Source organism: Pimephales promelas, chromosome 16, assembly GCF_988280905.1.
Source record: "Pimephales promelas chromosome 16, fPimPro1.hap1.1, whole genome shotgun sequence".
Taxonomy (NCBI): Eukaryota; Metazoa; Chordata; class Actinopteri; order Cypriniformes; family Leuciscidae; genus Pimephales; species Pimephales promelas.
The window spans coordinates 25,577,725-25,598,236 of NC_142784.1; the positions used below are offsets into that span (position 1 = coordinate 25,577,725).

The 20,512-nt window shown below is 37.7% G+C and overlaps 1 protein-coding gene across 9 annotated transcripts in view; it reads left to right on the forward strand.

Moving 5' to 3' along the window:
* The window catches only part of phldb1b (pleckstrin homology-like domain, family B, member 1b), a 73,214-nt gene that overhangs the window by 39,677 nt on the left and 13,025 nt on the right, over positions 1-20,512 (forward strand). For 3 of the 9 annotated variants that reach the window (XM_089121316.1, XM_089121317.1, XM_089121324.1), the window contains 13 exons: positions 5,169-5,450; positions 5,807-5,953; positions 6,144-6,281; positions 6,862-6,921; positions 8,703-8,831; positions 11,038-11,193; positions 11,273-11,383; positions 11,598-11,687; positions 12,649-12,774; positions 15,488-15,646; positions 15,851-15,994; positions 18,502-18,618; positions 18,739-18,841. In XM_089121316.1, the coding sequence (XP_088977442.1) occupies positions 5,169-5,450; positions 5,807-5,953; positions 6,144-6,281; positions 6,862-6,921; positions 8,703-8,831; positions 11,038-11,193; positions 11,273-11,383; positions 11,598-11,687; positions 12,649-12,774; positions 15,488-15,646; positions 15,851-15,994; positions 18,502-18,618; positions 18,739-18,841 (1,762 nt within the window). Of the gene's footprint in view, positions 1-5,168; positions 5,451-5,806; positions 5,954-6,143; positions 6,282-6,861; positions 6,922-8,702; positions 8,832-11,037; positions 11,194-11,272; positions 11,384-11,597; positions 11,688-12,055; positions 12,167-12,648; positions 12,775-15,487; positions 15,647-15,850; positions 15,995-18,501; positions 18,619-18,738; positions 18,842-20,512 lie in introns of all 9 variants that reach the window. The other 6 variants (XM_089121325.1, XM_089121318.1, XM_089121320.1 and 3 more) reach the window with 6 other exon arrangements.

The following is a 20,512-nucleotide window of genomic DNA, read 5'->3' on the forward strand; positions in this document are numbered from 1 at the left end:
AGTAAGCATCTGTGTAAAATACCATTTCACTTTGGATACGTTCACACCACAGTTGAATGTGGCCCATTTTTTCTTTTATATATATATATATATATATATATATATATATATACTGTATATATATATATATATATATATATATATATATATATTTGTATACTGCATGAATCAAACATTTTTAAGTCCTAACAGTGCTAATTCAGTTACTAATTCAGCAGTTATTCACATTCTCAATGTTTTTCTTCTTCTTCCTTTAATTCAGTGAAACTGAACTGAAATTTTTTTATATTTGTTCTTATGGGAGGTCCATCATCTCGGATCACCTTCAATTCAAACATTATACTGTATTTCTATCTGATTCAAACTGTCAAGAAGTAATTTCAGAATTAATAGGTTTTTTTTACATCTGTCTACCTGGACGTAATATGAGGCTTGATTTGCTTCTAAAATAAGTTAAGAATTTCACTTTATGAAGATTACACAAAAAAGTGTAATGTATAAAATGTTTGTTTGTTTATTATTAATATACTTTGACACTGGCTTTAAACAATGGCATAAAGTGATACTAAAAGTTATTAGACAATGAAGAGCAATGATTGAGAGAGATTTTAGAAAGAAACTTTTCTAAAGCTTTTATAATTTGATACAATAAGAAAATATGATATTATTCCACGTCATGCCAATGTAGGGTGATCATTAAAAGGTCCTTTTGGCTTGCGATGTCAATGTAACCTTTGCCGTTTTCCCCAAATGGACACACACCTGAGTGAAAACTTTGCCTTTAAGACACACGTTTACCAAAAAACTCATAGCATACCCGGGATATGTGTAAACAGTGGGCTACGTCTGTTCATTGCTGTCATCTGGAAAGTATGAAGCGCTTAACGGTTATCCTAAAAACCGGTACAGTGGAAACAGTCTATATTTTTCCATCTGGGTTTCAGCATGCAGTGAATAGTGAATTTCACACTACCGGTATTTGTCCATCTCAGAGAATATCTGACCAGCACACACGTGAACCATGTTGTTTAGTGAGCACTGACCCCTGAGTGAGTTTCAATGAATGCCGTTTAAACTTGTGACTGCGTTTGTTTTAATAAAACAAGCCATCCACTTCAGTGAACCTCTGTGAACATTGATTCATATCTTCATCAGCAGCCACCGGCGCAGATGTAGTGCGGTTGCTTTATGTACCTACTGGCATACACTTTGAGAAAGCAGACCAGAGAGTGTATGTGTGTGTGTTGGAGGCGGAGGGACTAGGGGCTTTATTTGTTCATCTGTCTTAGCGTGAGTGTGAGTTCTGGAGAGCTACTCAATGAGAATCCATCTGAGAGAACCACAGGACTCGAACTAGTGTGCGACTTTTAACACGTCACAATGAGGGTGAGTGAGTCGTTTTCATTGCATTCTTTTATCAGGGTTAGTTTTATTTTGCATATAAAAGTGTATTTAAGTCTAAATATACCATAAAACTAGTGTTTGATTACCAATATTGTACTTTTAAACACATTAAACTGGCATATTCAGTCAGTGTGCATGCATATTCAGTAGTCTGTTGTTATTCAGTCATATGTGTTGTGACCAGGGCTTAAACAGATTCCTTCATGTGTTGAATTTGTGCTCCTTTACAGCGCAATTAAACCGCATATTGCTTTAGAAGTGTTCAGGTAGCCCCAGTTTTGATTGGAAACACTCATGAAGCTGGGCTATAAACTCTGGGATCAGAGGCTTAGCAGGCCTGTATGGAAACACATCAAATGATTATATTCCCTACGGTTCCTACAGCCTCTGTGTGTTTCAGAGCGCTTTTAAAACTCAGGGTGTGCCACCATGATCTTAAACTATTTCCTTCGCCTGGGGGACCCTGCTAATGATGACAACTACAGAGGACCCTTTAAACTCATAAATGAGTGTTGTGCATATTGGGGTCTACTGTAGCCCTGGTCTTAAGTGAAAGCCTCTGTGTTCAAAAATCTCTAAAATTGGTGATGTTGCTCTTGGCTTTAGTGGAGTGGCGTGAAATGGAGATAATTAGCTGTTATTGTATACAGCAATTACTGGTGCAAATTGTAGTTGACGAGAAGTTTTCTGTGATATCACCCCTTTGGTATTAGAAGGGTCTCTGGGATGTTACAGAGCGGGCCGGGGAAGCCTGAGGAATGAAAGCTTTTCGTAATTCAGACGTGTAATTTTCTGGAGGAGACAGCCCTGTCAGGTGAAGACATGTTGATGTGATTCTGATAAGTGATTGAAAGTTCTCCTGTCACAGTTAATCAGTTTCAATGGTCTCTCTGAGCCTAGTTTAAACCAAACACATTGGCTCAAAAATGTATATTCAATCATGTGTGCACAGCTCTGGAAAAAAATGAAGAGACAAAAATTAGCAGTTTATATCTGTCTGTTTGAGTCAAATGAATATTTTTTTTCTTTGCCAGGAGTGGCATAAAGTCGCCCAACAGCAATGTGACCGATTGATGGGGAGCATGCTAAGATGCATGAAAGCTGTGATTTTAAATCAGGATTATTTCACCAAATATTGATTTCTGACCTCTTCTTAGATTAAAACAGTATTTTGTTGTTTACTTGTTTTCTTTGCATTATTTGAGGTCTAGTTGTCATTTTCTGCAAATAAATGCTAATTTGTGTTTGAAATTTGGAGTAAATGTTGGCTGTAGTTTAGAGATGTCAAAAATATTAATAAAAAAAAAAACAAAAAAAAACATAAATAATAAATTCAGAGCAACTGCTGATTTGGCAGTGGTCTCTTAATTTTTTCCAGACCTCTACTTTTGACTTTTGCATACTACTGCACTGTAAAAAAAAATATTGTTGGTTTAACTTAAAGAAATAAGTAACCTGGTTGCCTTAAAATTTTAAGTTCGTTGAAATTGAAAATTTGAGTTAATGCAATGGAGATTGATTTAATCATCAGAAACTCAAAATATTATGTTATCTGAACTACATAAATTATCTAAGTTGATTTGATAAAAGAAGAAATGTTGTGATAACAAATCTTGAATTTTTTTTACAGTGTGTACATATATTAATTATATATATATATATATATATATATATATATATATATATATATATGAAGAGTTCAGATTCAAAAGCCTCTAAGTGCCATTTGAAATTTTCTTCTAGAATGATCATTTTTATCAAGCTTGTATATTTAAGTTCAGTGATTTCACTTAAATGGCAATGATAATTACCTATTAATTGTTATTTAAGTGAAATTACTGAACTTAAATATACAAGTTTGATAAAAAAATCATCATTAAAGAAGAAAATTTCAAATGGCATTTACAGGCTTTTGCATCTGAACTCTTCATATATATATATATATATATGCATGCACACATTGAATATGCATATAAAAGTATAATTCTACTTAAAGCTGCAGTCCATAACTTTTTTGTGTTCAAAATTTACAAAATAAATATATAATATAATGAGCAAGTACATCATAGATCCATTTTCCAAACCGTGTTTTTGACTTATCCTGAATCACTACGGTTCACCTATAATAAGTATTTATATATAATTATTTTAAACTGGTTCGGGTTGCACTACTGCAGAGTAGCCCAGTACCTGCGTGACTCGTCATAGACATAAACAGCGAGAAGTAATTCTGGCTACAATGTTCTTCCGCAATACAGTTTTGTTGATTAACTGTTAGAGCGCCAAAAGTTACGGACTGCAGCTTTAAGTAGCGTTGATGGGAAAGAGCCATGGGAACAGTCTGAACTGATTCTCTGCTATGTTCCTCCTCTCAGTGTGATCTTGGAGATTTAGTGGGCTGATGATTACAGGTTGGACTAATTAAGGGTTTGGAGAATACTCATCACAGTACTCCACAAATCACACTGAGCTCATCGAGTCTCTAGAGGACATCAAAGAGAGCACACACAACCTTCTGGAATACCAGCCTTCCTCTTTTTGTTTATCTTCCTTTTCTAGTGTAGATCTAAACATCTGCAATTATTTCAAGTCCTGCAGCAGGGGTTTTCTAGGTGGGGGTTTGTTGTGGACTGGCTCCCAAGAGATTTCATGTAAATTAATGTCTTTTTAAATGTACACTATATACTCAATAAGGCTGCATTTATAATATTGTATACACTTGTAAACAATAATATTGTGAAATAATACTGGAAATTAAAATAGCTATTTTCTATTTAATATATTTAAATTGCAATTTATTCCTATTTATTTTTTTATGGAACACTTTTCAGGTTTTTATAATTAATATAAAGTTATTTGTTGGAAATAGTAGTCTTTTGTAACATTATAAAGGTCTTTACGGTCACATTTAATCAATTGAATGCACCCTTGATTAATACAAATAATATTTAATTTCCCCCCAAAAAACAAACCCTTAACTTTTGAACGGTATTGTATAAAATTAAAACAAAAAAAAAACATAATTTGTAAATACATGAAGATGTACAATTCAAGATATTTCTATGCTGATTAGCATTGCAAACAAATATTTATTTCGTTATTTAATCATTTAAGTCATAGGACAAAATTTGTTACCCCTGTCCTAGAGATAATATACATTTTATAGGCAGCCAAGTATTCAAATATTCATTGTCAGCCATTCAATCATCGCTAACTGGTTGCACAGTAATAATATGCTGCAATTGCATCAATAAATTGTATTTTTAGGACCTAAACAGCATTTTTACATGCCTTATAACCACACAAAACATTACGTTATCCTGAAAACGTGAAAAGAGAGCCATACAGACGGATACCATACTCGGTCTAGAGCAAATGTCATGCAATGGCCAAAGGTCACACAGAGAATGTGTCTTTGAGGTGGGCTCGACTGGCTTAAGAGGGCAGCTGTTACCACATTCAGACCCCCCAGGCTGACACGACGTGAGTTCTGTGTAGTGGCATAGTTGTGTCCATGTCTGCTGTAAGTGAGGGCCTGTTCTGACAAGCGCATTGCTCTGAGTGTTTGTATGTGCTGAAGACAGGGCCTGATAAGAGTCGCTCCAGACAGTGGCGCTTCTGTTTATTTCCTCTCCTCACTCTTCAGATTGGCATCAGTAACTTGGATGCTGAGTGCCAGAGGCTGGCGCAGAGGAAATTAGATAATGTGAGGGCAATTTTTGCCACCCCTGACTCATCTTATGTTGCTCTCTCTTGTGTTTTAGGAACGGCAGCGGCTGGAGACAATCTTGAACCTATGCGCCGAGTATAACAAGGGTGACGGGCCGGCGGGAGATCTGGGCAGGATGGGCGTCTCTGGGCTCGGATCGAGGGAAGGGCTTAACAGACGTCCTTCCATGGACAGTGTGAGCAGCGCTTCGCTGAAGGTGGCGCAGAGACATTGTGAAAGCCAAGAGGAGAACCTGAAGGAGGACAGCAGTAGCACTGAGAGTGCTCAACAGGACCGACGGACCCTACCAGTTCTGCTAAATGGGCAAAATGGACAGGTCGGACTCTATTTCCTTATTTATATCAGAGCAGTTGATGTAGTATTGTGTCACTCTATGCGTTTTGTATGCGCAAATTAGTGTCTGGTTTAAGACATGCGTCATTTGGGCTGTAAATAATAGCACAAATAACAGTAAATTGATGATATTGTTAGTGGCCTTTAATTTAAAATGTGTTTAAATAGAAAACAGTTATCTTAAATTGTAATAATATTTCACTGTAGTTTTGATCAATTAACACAGCCTTGATGAGCATAAGATAATTCTTTCAAAAACAAACAATTCTTACTGACCCCAAACTGAATGAGGTGTGCCTAAACAGTAAATCACATAAACTGAGTGTGATGTGTATTTAGGCAGAGGACTCTTTGGGATCGGGCAGCATTGGCCGTCTGGAACTGGGGTACCTGGAGGAGGAGCGGGTTCGAGTGCTGGCAAAGGTAGATGAACTCAAAGGTCGAATCACAGAACTGGAGCAGCAACTTCAGGAGTCCAAACAGGAGGTGAACCGTTCTCATAAACTTCTGTATTGCTGGTTAAATACACTGAAAAATATACAGGAAGTCCTAATTATAGTGGATAAGAGCAGCAGGAAGTGATGCGTGGTGGAACAGAGAATGTCAGATGGATCTCTAGGGTGTGTTAATGGGGACTTTGTGAGAATTGCTCTATCTGACGTGTTGATCTGGACAGGCGGAGATGGAGAGAGCTCTGCTTCAGGGAGAGAGACAGGCCGAGCTGGAGCAAATCGAGGCCGAGACTGAGATTATCAACCAGCTGCAACGCAAACTCAGCGAACTGGAGAACAGTATCCAGAGAGAAAAAGACAAAGTAGGACCCTCACACCACATACAAGCACACATATCCATAATTTACTGTACCTTGCTGAAAAATCCAGCATAATCCAGCTTGAATGTTGTACCAGGCTAGTATAGAGCTGGTCTAGCTATCATCAGCACTCCTGCTTCCCATGCTGGTAAACAGCAAACCAGCAATCTATTTTGTTCCCAGCATGTAAAACATAAACCTTAAGCCGGTGACCAGCAATGCTATATTTTTCAGCAGGATATACATTCATTTGTCATTTAGATATAAAGGTGCGGTCATATTTATTATTGTTCTGCAAATTTTCCAGTAATAACAATAGGAATCTGCAAGTTTTGCAGATTTTGCAAGTTTGTCCCATGAATTCAACAGAGAGCTGCTTGAGCTGATTTCTTAATGAGTGGCGCTTCATACATCTACACCATTGACAATGGACAATCGACCTTGTTTTGCCCACGTAATTTGTGACCGCACCTTAATTGTGAAGTGAAGAGTTTCAAATCCCCGTCTGGACTGTGTTTTTGTTTTATACTGTTGAGCCTCTCTGGACTGAACAGCCCTTTCTGGTCTCTGACATTCCTTAAAGGCATGCCATTCTGCCGGATGGCCACTCAAGGCCCATTCTGGTCTCGATTGCCATCCCAAGGTAAAAAAACAAAACAAAGCGCGACATTGCCCATCCAAACTAGCCAAACCTCTTCCCATTATATCTGGTCATTCTACAATAGAGGATCTGAAGATGATAGTCACATTTAAATGCAGTTCACTGGTTTAGTTTGGGCAGAAAACCAAGGTACTGTTTGGTTATCAAGCATTCATTCACAAGAGGTATTGTCTTTTTCCTCTTCTTTTGTGGTGGTTCTCATCAGGTCCTCTACAAAGCTTGGCAACACTAACAAGCCTTCATTAACCTCTAATCTCCTCACTGCTTTTTTTCTGCACTCACAGTCTCTCCGTTTCTAGTGCTCGCCCCCTCGAGTTCAAAACTGTTTAGCTTAGCGCAAACCCAGGCTTTGGGATTAGCGCACTGGCTTTGAGGGACAATAGCTCCAGTGGTGCGAGACTCGGTGACTGACAATGTTTGTCTTTTAGAAAGCCTTTTCCTGCATGTTTTGGAAATCCAGCCTTTATTTCTTCCATTCATCTTGTTCTGGGTTTCTCTGGGTATTTTAGTATTTTTCAATTCTGCCAAGTATTAGGCTCTTGGAGAAATGTTTAAAGTGATAGTTCACCCAAAAATGTTTAATTCAGTCAATATGACTTTTGTATGACTTTCTGTGTGTGGAACGCAAAAGGAACTTTTGAACAAAGTTCTTTTTGTTATTTTCCATGCAATTACAGTGAATGGGGACCGAAGCTCAGGTTTAAAAAAAAAAGGTATATCCCAAGTAATATGATAGGTTTGTTTGACAGACAGACAGGCCAAAATTTATTTTCTAATTTAGAGTTGTAAGTTGTATATAAAGCTGATTCAGGCTAATATTGGAACAAATCAGTTGAAAAATTCTTCTTTTGTGTTCCACAGAAGGGAAAAAAAAAGCTCAAATGGGTTTGAAATGACATGAGGGCGAGCAAACAATTTCCATTATTGGGTGAACTAAGAATTTCTCTTGATATAAAAAGATAAAGAGTTTATTCAAAGACTCTGCATCAATCTGGATTGGTCCATTGTCTATTCCGGCCTTATTTATAAATTTGTTTGCTTTGAGTTTAAACCCTTTTCTCCTCATGGGGATGGCTGTCACCAAAGCTCATGTTACCAGTCCAGTCACTGACCGGCTGTAATTTGTACTAGATTGATTTTGACCTCAATCGATCTGTGCAGTGTTCGTGTAAACATGGATAATTCCCCTATAAACCTTGAAAATGGCTTTTCTTTAAACAGAATGTTGTTCTGTCTGTGCTTTGATATATATGTTTTTTTTTTACGTGCTTTAATTCTGCTCATTTTGGTCTGGAAGAGAGCACAATTGCATGAATTCAATGTGCATTAGAGTATCTCAGCATATGTAGACATGGAACTATCTCAGGACTAACTTTAAAAATATATATATATATATGAAGTATCAAGTATGATGCTATTGCAAATCTTTCTTTTTATGATAAAAGAAAGAAAAAAAGCCAGCTTCAAACTAGCCAGCTATTTCCTGCCCTTTGGTATGGCATAATAACAGCACATACCAGCAGAAATTCATTACATCTGAAATCTTTGATCAAGAAATGCCTGAGAACAGAAGTCTGTTTGGCCCTGTAGACGGCCTAAAGTCCAGTGTCATGTAGTTCATAGTGTTTTATAAGGCTTAGTGTTCATCCTTTCTGGCTCCACCCACTCTGTTGTGACCTCTAACCTCGGACGCTTCTGCATGGCGTGGATTTGAGCTGTGTTCTCTTTCTCTCCCTTTCCCGGATGGTGTGTTTTCTTTCTAGGAGAGGGCTAATGTTGACGTGGAGCGGGAAGCCCTGGAGAGGCTTCAGGATGGGTACAATGAGTTGAAGAGCCAGCTCCATAACTGCCCTGAGTCTCTGAGGGAGCAGTTACAGGAACAACTCAAGAGGGTCAGTGACTGTCAGGAACATCAGCACTTTACCAACTGCTTCCGCCCCACAACCCTGGCTTCATAAACCCCACCTTCCAGATACACAACTAAGTTCTATTGGGCTGTCTATGCACCAAATCCGTCATGATGATCCCAGCAGAAATATTATTCCACGTTTATTATTATTACAAATTATTGTCACTGGGAACACCATGTTTAAATCTTGTCTGCTTTAGTTTAGTGCACTGAAGAAAGGGTCTAGATTTTTTTTTTTTTTTTTTTTTGGGAAATAAACTCGTGTTCAGTGGTGAAATCAAATGTTGAGAACTTTGCATGCTTTGGGGTGTATTATTGAGGTTTATTAATGCTACTGTCTGGTTTCAAAGTTATAATACCATTTAACTTTGTACTAATCTATTAATGCAGAAACTAACATAGTGCTATAGTGTTGTTTTGACACCTCTCACATGATTTTTCCCCCAATCCAGTTAAGCGCAAAATCCGCCCCACAGACGATTTCATTGGTCAATGCAATCACGCAGTCACCTGTCAAAGCGAGTTCAGATTTTAGACAAAATAATGGATGGATTAGATCAGAGAGGGTAAAGGGTTAGGATAGGGCCAGGGTTTAGTATTTGTTTCAGTATGATGTAGGGAATCAGCACAGCAGCACTGTGATTGCATGACCAATCCAATCTTTTGATTTGCTTAGGGTGGAGTTAGCGTTAAACTTGTCTTGGAGAAAATCATGCACTTCTCTCTTTATATACCACACAGATTGATACTTTTGCCAAAATTGTTTTTGATTTGATTTGTGTAAAAAGACGGTCAAATTCAAAGCAGGACATTTTTGTTTGAAATATGAAGAAATGTCTTATTTCTTATTTTCCTTTTGATTAGCATGAGTAAAGGAATCTCTTCTGACAGTGCTTGGGCAGTGGTTTTGATGACTAGCCCTTTTTGCAAACGGAAATATCCCAAGGGTTGCACGAGAGAGAAGAGATGTCATTTGCGCACTGAGCATTCAAGCTTTACAATGTCAGAAACGCTATGATGAATTGACAGCAAGGGCTTGCCAATGTCCTTGAGATTTGTATATAGAAATGACAAGACTTCCCTACATTATAAACAGATTGTGTTGCCTTTCATGAGATTCATTTATATTCTAAAAGAAGTCGTCTCATAGATATTCCTCATTTTCCAGAGTCTTTAAATTTGATTTGATGTACTTGGATTTCAGTTGGATAATATGATATGGTAGATCTTGAAGGATTCTGGAAGAGTGTGCCACACACAGATCTATGTGGAATAATACAAAGTTTTTCAACTGGCCCCCTTGGAATAGTTAGTGCAGAAAGTTTGAAATTAAATATACATGTAAAGCATATATAATGTGTTGCAATATTCTCTATATTTCATAATGTTAAAATAAAATTAATTAATATTTTGAATAAAATAATTAACAATTAGATGGGCTAGATAAGATTGACATCCCCGTAGCATAACGTTCCAGTCAGTTCCTCCCAGTGGCTTCCTAAAGGGATAGTTCGCCCAAAAAATAAATAAATTTTGTCATCGCTTACTCACCCACTTGTTTTTCCAAACCTGTATGAGTTTCTTTCTTCTGTGAAATACAAAATAAGTTATTTTAAAGAATGTTCAACCCGATCTCACGACCAAGTTGTAGGAATTCGACGAATGATTAAAAAGTGGCTAATTCGTAACAATTCATATGACCTCACTCGTACTGCTAAAGCGTACATATTTTACGAATTGGCCAATTCGTATGAATTCGTACGAATTACCTACCCCTGACCCCGCCCCTAAACCTAACCATCACGTGGGTTTAGACAAATCGTACGAATTAGTACGAGTGAGGTCGTACGAATTAGACACTTTTTAATCATGCGTCGAATTCGTACGAATTGGTCGTGAGAGTGTTGGAATGTTAGTACCCAGACAGTTGACCGCACCCATTGACTTCCATACTATATGTTTTTCTTGTATGGATGTCAATGGCTTCCGTCAACCGTCTGTTTACCAACTTTTTTTTTAAATATCTTCTTTTGTGTTCAACAGAAGAAGAAAAACTGAGTAAGTGATGTCAGAATTTTCATCCCTTTAAACTGACTCAGCTTGGCTGCTGCGGAAGTTGTTCAGTGCTGTCGTTAATGTCATGCTTTGATTGGTTATTTGACCCCATGCTTGGATGCATGTGTGTGTAGGAAGCTGAGACTCTTGAGGCTGCGACAAAGCAGTTTGAGGACCTGGAGTTCCAGCAGTTAGAGAAGGAGAGCAGTCTAGAGGAGGAGCGTGAGACCATCAGCCAGCAGCTGCTGCAGGACAGAGCCCAGTACCACAGCAGTGTCACCAAAAGAAAGGTAAATAGCATACACGCATATAACAATGCATGGAACCACCAAGAGCATCTCAAACTCTTGTCCAAATTGTTGCTTCCAGGACAAGGTTGCAGCGTTGGAAAGCCAGGCCAGTCAGCTGGGAATACAAGCTGCTCAGGAGTGTGAGAGGCTGGTCAAGGACAGAAGCGTCACCTTTCAGCTGCTACAGAAGGTACAGGAAATGGAAATTAATTTTAATGTACACTTTTAATGTTCTTCCCCAATTTAGGAACACTTAGAGTTGAGGACTAGCACCAAATTTCACCAAAAGCTACTCGTGTAATGGAAATCCGTTTCACATGATCTTCCATAAATCATTTTAATGTGCTGATTTGCTGCTCTGTGGTACCTTTTTTTAACTGATTGATTTGGAATCTGTGTTTTAGGAAAAGGAAAGGCTGGCCAGTCTGGAGAAAAGATATCTGAGCCTAACTGGTGGAAAGACATTCCCCAAAAGCTCAAACACTATAAAGGAGGTAAGCAGGATTGTAATCATGTGCTTGTTACACAAGGCTACAATAAATAACTGCTGAATATCTACTCCTCTGCTTGAAATAAGTCAAAAATGTTGTTGAGCTATTCCTGTGTATGATCCCATCATGTTACCCTAAAATGGTTCATGTAGACCCATGTGTTTCTTTGCAAGACATGTTGCAATTCACCTTAGTGACCTTTGTAGTTTGGGTTTCTTGGGCTAGGAAAGCTATAAGGTTCAGCTTTTTAGCAATATGTTCCGGATAGCATATGGATCCCATGTGCCCAACCCGTAATAATTGGGTTAGCAAAACAGGAAATGAAATCTTTTAGACTCAGGATATTGTTTGACTTATAAACCTCCGCCCAGGATGTGCTTCACATCAGCGAGGCTGACCTCTTAGACGATGACCAGCCCTCCTCCTCCTCATCCCCCTTTCATGCATCCTCATTCCACTCATATCCCATCATGCCTCAGGAGGTAACTAAACTAACAGTCAGTGCATGCAACCTGGCGCATTAAAAACTGACAATATTGACTAATACATGCTTTGAGAACATGGCAGTACAAAATATCTCAATTTGTGTTGCATTATTGAGAACACTTGACTTGTTGGGATCTCAAGTTTGGAGGCAAAGGCAAATCACACTTCCTTGGAAGATTTGAATGGGGTTGATTGATTTTGTGTGTAGCCAACTCACTTATAAATCAGTTAGCTAATTTTTGTAATTTCAGTAAACTGAGTAAACTCAAAGTATCATTTTCAAACAATTTTGACTGTAGTCAGGCTAACTTGTAATTTGTAAATCTTAAGAGTTAGATGGAGGCATGACGTTGTTAGTTGTTAGTGTCACTGTAGTTGTATGAATATGACAGAACTGCTCTTATGGGGTTTGGATGTGAATAAACTGACAGCTGAACTTCTGTCCTGCGTGAATGGGTTGGCTGTTAACGTGTCTCAGGAGTACTTGAAGCTGTCGGATGTTTATAAGATGTATGGGAGTGATTGCCATGACATCCAGCTCGCCAACGCTTCCTCACATGGCCTCTCGCTTGCCCTTGACCCAGCTGTAACTGCCCCCCGTGAGGTATCATAGCTGCTCTCTTCTTTCTGCTTCTCTCTTTTCACCTTTTCCCCTCTCTTTTTCCTTTAGTGCTACTTACTATTGTGTTGTAGATGCTGCTATACAGTCCCTCCAGAAAAATGCGATTATGCGATCGCTGAATTCAATGCAAAATCAGCCAAAGTCCGCATATTTATGCGGGGGCCGCATTTTTTCAAATACGCCGCACTTTCGCCGCATAAATTGCCGATTTCCGTGCAACATATGTGGGGTTTGCATAATTTCATAATCCTCGCATTGTCGTTGCAAAAAAAAAAGTCACATGTATCTTAGCAGAAAGTTGAAAAATGTGCGTTTGCTTCACACAAGAGCAGCCATTTCCCCCTGTTTCCATGGGAACGTTATGAAGTGACGCAATTACGCGACGCCAGACAGACTCAAGGCCAATTTATACTTCTGCGTAGGGTGCGCGCAGTAGGTACGGCGTAGCATACGCACAGACGCGTCCCATACCGCGTACCCTTCCGCGTTGCCTGACGCGCACCTCTTCAAAAATGTAACTACACGTCGCGACGACGCGGACCGCAAGATCGGTGATTGGTCGGCTTGGTAGCATCGTATTTCCTCATACGCATTTCCGCACGTACCTTCTCCTCCGACGTCTTCTCTCATTTCTGCCTTTCAGTTTTAGTAATTTCACTAAAATGAACTGTTTTTCCACCCCAATAAGCTCCAACTCCAACATGATCCACTCTCTTTCAGTCGCTATTGCTTGTAGTAATCTAGCCGCGAGGAATCTAAACACAGTGGAACATTAAAACCCTCCGCCGCCTCCTAGCGTTTCGGAGCAGTACTGCAGAGCAACCAATACCTGAACGCAGAAGTATAAATGCTCACAACGGCGTCGCCTACGTGCGTAGCCACCGCCGTACACTACGGCGTACCCTCGACGCAGAAGTATAAATCAGCCTTCACAGAGGCGATTGACACCTCACAAATCCAACTCGTAGAACTGTCCGTCACACGTTCTACCGTCACATCGTTACTTAATAAACAACATAAGATAAAAGACGTAGCATCAAACAGAAATTACACGCACACATGGGGTGTTTGAGGCGCACATATAACACTGCAGAGAGTTCAACAGGGAGCGCGCAGTTCTTAAAGGGGCCACACCTTATTTACACTCGTTACAGTCTGAAATAAAACAAGATGAGAAATTAAATATTCCCAGCACTTTCTATGATGTAGTATGCTTGTTTATCAAAGGAAGTAATAAGAAATGACTCTTACATTAGCCTAGTGAGAACAGGATGTTGGGGGAATCACTTTTTTTCTCTTTTTTATCAAACCGCAATTTTTGCAAGTTCCCTCAATTTTTGCAAATTCCTGCAATTTCATCGCATAAAATTGCATAAATATCCCGCATATTCTTTCCATCACATTTTTAAAGAAAACGGGCCACGTAATCAAGGATTTTTGCCCGCAACAATCACAAAAAAACTCTGGAAGGACTGAATACTATTATGGTAAATTTTATATATAAATCGCAAATTTTTTCACAAATTTTTGGAAATTACCACCACAAAATCAGTCATTTTGATCGCAAAAATCACCAAAAAAAAATCGTGAAATCCTGGAGGGACTGGCTATATATCATATACATGACCATCACCAAGCATTATAGTAGAATCATGCTTTGAATCGGGTGCTCTTTCCATTTTGAGAAGATAATTTATCATAAACATTCTGACAAATAATGTGTACAAAAAATGACACTACGCCATCTCAAGCTATATAAAGTGAATATATTGTATTTTAATACAATATAAATTCAGATTATTGTCATTAACTAAAACTATTAAAAATATTTTTGTTAATTAAAATAAAGCAGAAATAAATTACACATATTCTTTGGAGCAAAATTGCTAGCTTGACATATAATGAAAAATTGAACTAAAAAACTCAAAATAAAATGAACATAAACGGTGATGTTTTAAAAAAGAAGCTAATGAAAATGTCAAATTCTCAATTACAGAATTACAAAATTAAGTACAATTAATATGAATAATATAATAGTGAAAATGTGGTTATAGTATAGTTAAAAAAAACTATAATAGTATATAAATAGTACTAGATTTGGATATAATTTTCATACAATTTCATGGAAAATACATGCATATAAATAATAAAGGTAGAATATATTTTGCTCTCATTAAAATTTGCAAGTTGGAAACAGATAAATAAAATAAATAAAGGGACATAAATGCCACCTGCTTTATAGAATGACCAAGTATCTGATTAATCTTTAGGCATGTTGCTATAAGGTGATCTCTTAGATGTTAGGTTTTGTCCTAAGCAGCTGCATTTTGTCATTCATTTTTCTGTTTCTGTAACGCTGTTAGATAGTTCTGCCCATAGTGAAATCCCATTGATTGAAATCTCACTCCACATAACTGTATAATAAACATCAAATTATGTTCTAATTAGCTGTTTTCATTTTCACTGTGAACAAATAAACGAACATATTGCAGCTGGTTAGGACACGGTATAATGGATGATGTTTATTTATTGAGAAATAGGGAACTGAATAACTTTGTTAATCATGTATTCTAGTTACTTATATACATTCTCTACAGATGCTAAACTCTCCATAACACGTTGTCTTCTCTTTCCTGCTCTGCTACTTCCTGTTTTTTCCTCCTCCCTGTGTCCGTTTGTCACTCCTGAATTTCAGGAGTATGTGACCGTGGGCCAATTAAACCAGATCTATGGGATGCCGAAAGTGGAGTCTTCCCCTACCTCACCCATCCAATTACTTCATCCTTCTCTCGCAGACTCCGCCTTCTCCTGCCTCCCCTCCCCTCATGGCTCCTCCCTCACTCTCTCCTTTGAGGTGTGTCTTTTCTCCTCTGTTCTCTCTCGTTTGATTCCTAGAGCTGGGTATCGCCAACTACCTGTGTCATTCTGTCACTGTACAAATCATTCAGTTGCTCATTAACACTCTTCTCTTTCTCTCTCTGGCATTCCACCGTCCCATCTTGCTCTCTCCTGCTCATGCTCTGTGACTCATACTAATGGATGTGCTGCGTGTGTAAAGCGTCAGTCGGACTGGGGAAGGCCTCAGATGCCCACTCTAGATTTAGATCGCTGGTACCAGGAGGTTATGGCAGCTGGAGATGTAAACCAGCTCTGCCCTCCTCCCCTCCCGGCTAAAGCTTTGTCATCACGCAAGCCTTTGCAGGTAACAGCCAAAAGCTCAGCTGTCATTCACCTTCTTCTGCTCTTCTTCCACATTTTCACATCTTCATAGGCCTCACTATATGTCCAAGTAAGTTTTTTTTTTTTTTTTTTGTGAGTTCCATGTTATTTTGTTTATTTTGGCTTTTGGCTGTTCATCATCTCAAGGTTTTTTCTGCCATCTTCTGTTGTTTGGGTTGGCGCTATTGCACCTGTTCCTGGAGATTTACTCTCCTGCAAAGTTCAGCTCCAACCTTGATTAAACCCAAATAAACCTGCTCAATATGATCTTCAGGACAGAGATTGTCTTATTATTGCGAGATATGAGGGTCTATGGCTCTGTCATTGGAGAAAGCATAACGGCTAATTTGGATTACGTGCGTCTTGATAACCAATCACATGACAGCCTTGACGCCATTGAATTTCGTGTGACAATCAGTCACTGTTTGTGGATACCATAGAAATGAATGAGAAGTACCGTAGCAAAATTGTCTGTGACTTATCTTATAAAATAGCTTCTTCTTTTTTTTTTCGGTGTAAACTCTAAAAATAGACCAATCCAAAACGAATGTTTAAGAACAAACATTTTGAAAATTAGCTGATGGGCTGTCGATTTGCAATTTATTCAGCCTAGTGAAGCCTCTCCTCTTGACACATTTTTAAAAAACGGCCTCTTGTCTCCTTCCCTGCGTACCTCAACGTTAGCAGGCGTTATGCTTTTTTGGCAGCTAAGGTTGCAGGCTTGCCTTCAAGTGGCTTTGCTAATAAAAATAGACAAGAGTGTTGGATCAGGATTGCATCTGAACTAAATCTCCAGGAACAGGATTGGGGACCCCTGTACTATTATGTCGATTATTTATATATTTTTACACAACCTCGTGTTGTTACAAACCTGAACATTTCTTCAATGGAACACAAAAGGAGAAGTTTAGCAGAATGTCCAAGCTGCTCTCTTCTTTTGCAATGAGAGTATTGGGGAACAGAAGCAATCAAGGTTCAAAAAGGACAAAACATAAAAATGGTCTCGCACTATGTAATCACTTTGAGGAACAGACTGTCAATGTTAAGTCATTATGCGTTTAAAATCTTGCTTATCAGATTTGATCACCATTCACTTTGATTGTATGGAAAAGAGGAGCTTGAACGTTCTGCTTAATAACTCCCTTTGTGCATCATGAAAAAAAACAAAAAAAAAACATAATTCTGGGGTACGTTTCCTAACAGCATTGTTAGCCAACTATGGTCGCAAGTTTTGCTGTTATCAGCATAATCCAATGATTTTGTGTTTTGAAACCATAGTTCCACATTTGCAAACAGCACAAAGATGTGTAAGAGTGATGTAAGAGGGAACGTGATTGATCTGGAAATAAAGCAAATCAATGGAGAACAAAAATTGCAAAGCAGACTTCAGATGCCACGATCACTATTTACAGCAATAATCAAACATTAATTTGATCTCGAGCTGATTAACTAGGAGACATTTTTAATCCACCACCTGCGTGACCTCATATTAACTATAGTTGAACCAATTAAACGACGGATGCAGAATGAAGTTATAATGATTTCGGGAAACAGTCAAGTTAATTTCTCCAACGATACATATTTCCATTGTGGTTACGCAGCGAGTTATGCCATTGTGCCGGAAACGCACCCCATGTTTTCAAAGATATGAGAGTTAGTGAATGATGAGAGAATTAAACATTTTAAATTACAAACAAGACTTTTTACTGGTCATGTATTTTGCTCGTTGATTGATTGTTCAGTGAAGTGTGCTAAACTATACACTACTGTTAAAATGTTTTAATGTTTAAAAGCTGGATTTATTTGATCCAAAATACAGTGAAAACATTAATATTGTGTAATCGAAATGTAATATTAAATATTACAGTTTAAAACAACTGTTTTATACTTTTTATACAATTTAATCCTATGTTGGATTTTCAGCATCATTACTTCAGTCTTCAGTTTCACATGATCCTTCAGAAATATGCTGATTTGCAGCTTAAGAAACAATTCTTATTATTAGCAATGTTGAATACAGTTGTGCCGCTTAATATTTTTGTGGAAACTGTGATAGCCTACTTTATTTTCCTTCTTTTTTTAAGGATTTCAATATAAATATATAATATCTTATAAATCTTTTGTAACATTTGAAATGTCTATGCTGTCACTTGATTCATTTAATGCATATTTCCTGAATAAAAGTATGCATTTCTTATAAAAAAGCAGTCCTGTTTATCATTTTAATAATGTTGATATAAAAAAAATCTAATTTTAAAGGTGTAGTTCACTCAAGTTCACTTCATTTATTCTACAGTAGTTCAATTTTTGCAGAATGTGTGCTATATAATACTTAAACCATATAACGAATTGTTTGTCTTGTTAAATCTTACATTCAAACTTGCAATGAGTGAATGAAGACCGAATTTTGTGTTGAACTACACATTTACTCTGTTTGGTATCTTAAAAAAGCATCACTTCAACTCACGTCAAGTTTTTCTGGCCCTTCAGGTGTACCGCTCTCGACTGGACAGTGATACCAGCCAATCGTCGCCGAGACCGAAAATCAGCGCTGGTCTGTCCCCTACTTACACTTCGGCTACGCTGGGACGCAACACTCAAGCCAGGGTAAATAGTGCATTTACTCTCAAGTTATCAGAATGTCTTGCATCATTTAATGTGGCAATTTAGTCCCCTCCTTATTGTTAAATATGCTGGTGGAAATAATTGTTTGTTTTGTTTACCCAGAGTCCTCTGATGGTTGCCAACAGCACCGGGAGTCTCCCACGCAACCTGGCAGCCACCCTGCAGGACATTGAGGCCAAGAGGCAGCTGGCTCTTCAGCAGAAAGGTAATGAGAACAACAGCTTGACAGCTGATACAAACAACTGATGAGCCGTCAAACTTCAAGAAATACTTCAACCTGAAAATATCATTATTTACTCACCCTCATGTTGTTCCAAACCCGCATGCTTTTTAAAAAAAATTCCAACATGATTTTCTTCCTCTCATAATAATAGTGACCATGGGATGCCACTTTATCCATCTCTTCTTTTGTTCTCTTCTTTGGTTTTGTTTTAACCTTGCCCTCAAACAGAATTCTTTCCCTCCATGTTTGCGTCCTCTTCCAGTACGGACGGTCCCACAGGTAGTAGCATTGGACTGCCGTTCATCATAATCATCATCCTCAATTTCTAACCCAACATTTGGTGCACGTCCTCCCCCCATTGAAATGGGTTTGACAGTGTTCAAATGTTCTTTTACCCCTAATGTTTTTTTTGTCCGCTGATGGCATTCTTTAGACTTATGTAAGGGATTAACCGTGCATGGATTGGAGGATGATATCAGTGGTAATCTATAGTATAGATAAATGGTTTCATGCACTTTTGAAAGCTGCACTGCTAGTCAAAAGTTAACTGAATTTGTGAACTTTTTTGCAATTACTACATAATTTCCATATCAAAACGTTTTATTTTATTCTATCAGGTTAATTTTAGTTTTTTCACTATTACCTTAAAAAAATGTGGTTACTACAAAATTCCCTAATCAAACAGATAATACATTTTTAAAGTTCACTTTTTAAAAACACTTTTGCTGATAATTTACTCACCCCCATGTCATCCAAGATGTCCATGTCATTCTTTCTTAAGTCGAAAAGAAATTAAGATTTTTGATAAAAATATTCCAGGATTTTTCTGCATATAATGGACTTCAATGGGAATCAAACTGTTCAAGGGCTTTAAATTATTTCAGACGATGAATAAGGGTCTTATCAAGCGAAACGATTGCTCATTTAAAGAGCCCCTATCATAGCATTTGAAATGTTCCTATTTTTGTTTTAGGAGTTCCCAAAAACAGTTTAATGTGCATGCAAGGATAAAAATCACTTTATTTGTCTAATAATATGCATTTATTTTTAACTGATTTGCTCAACGACTCCCAAATGATTCGTTCGACGATTCATTTTCCCAAACACCTCATTTGAGCGACGCGACCCAGTTAGTTTTTATTGGTAAACTGTAGGCAGAGATTGTCGGCAACGGAACGCCCATTATAGCTTGTCAAGTGTTGAAAATTGTATATAGTGTTTTAACAAATGTGTCAGAAAGATTTGTTAATTTTAATTTTTGAGTTTGGTTCCCATTGAAGTCCATTATATGGAGAAAATCCTGGAATGTTTTCATCAAAAACCTTAATTTATTTACCTTAATAAATTAACTTGATAGAATAAAATTAAATGCTTTGATATAGAAATTATGTAGTAACTGCAAAAAATGTTAACATTCAGTTCACTTTATATTATATTTATATACTTTATCTTTTAATATTAGTTATTTTAATTGTATCCATATAATTTTTAATTTGTAAAAAAATATTACATTTTGATGACACAATGATATATTTATTTTGATTACTTCAGTATTCTAAAATGTAATAGATTATGAGTAGATGTGTTTAAGCTTTTGACTGGTAGTGTACAAATGGATCTTGAATCAGAGGCATTGCTTGGGCTTTTTATTCA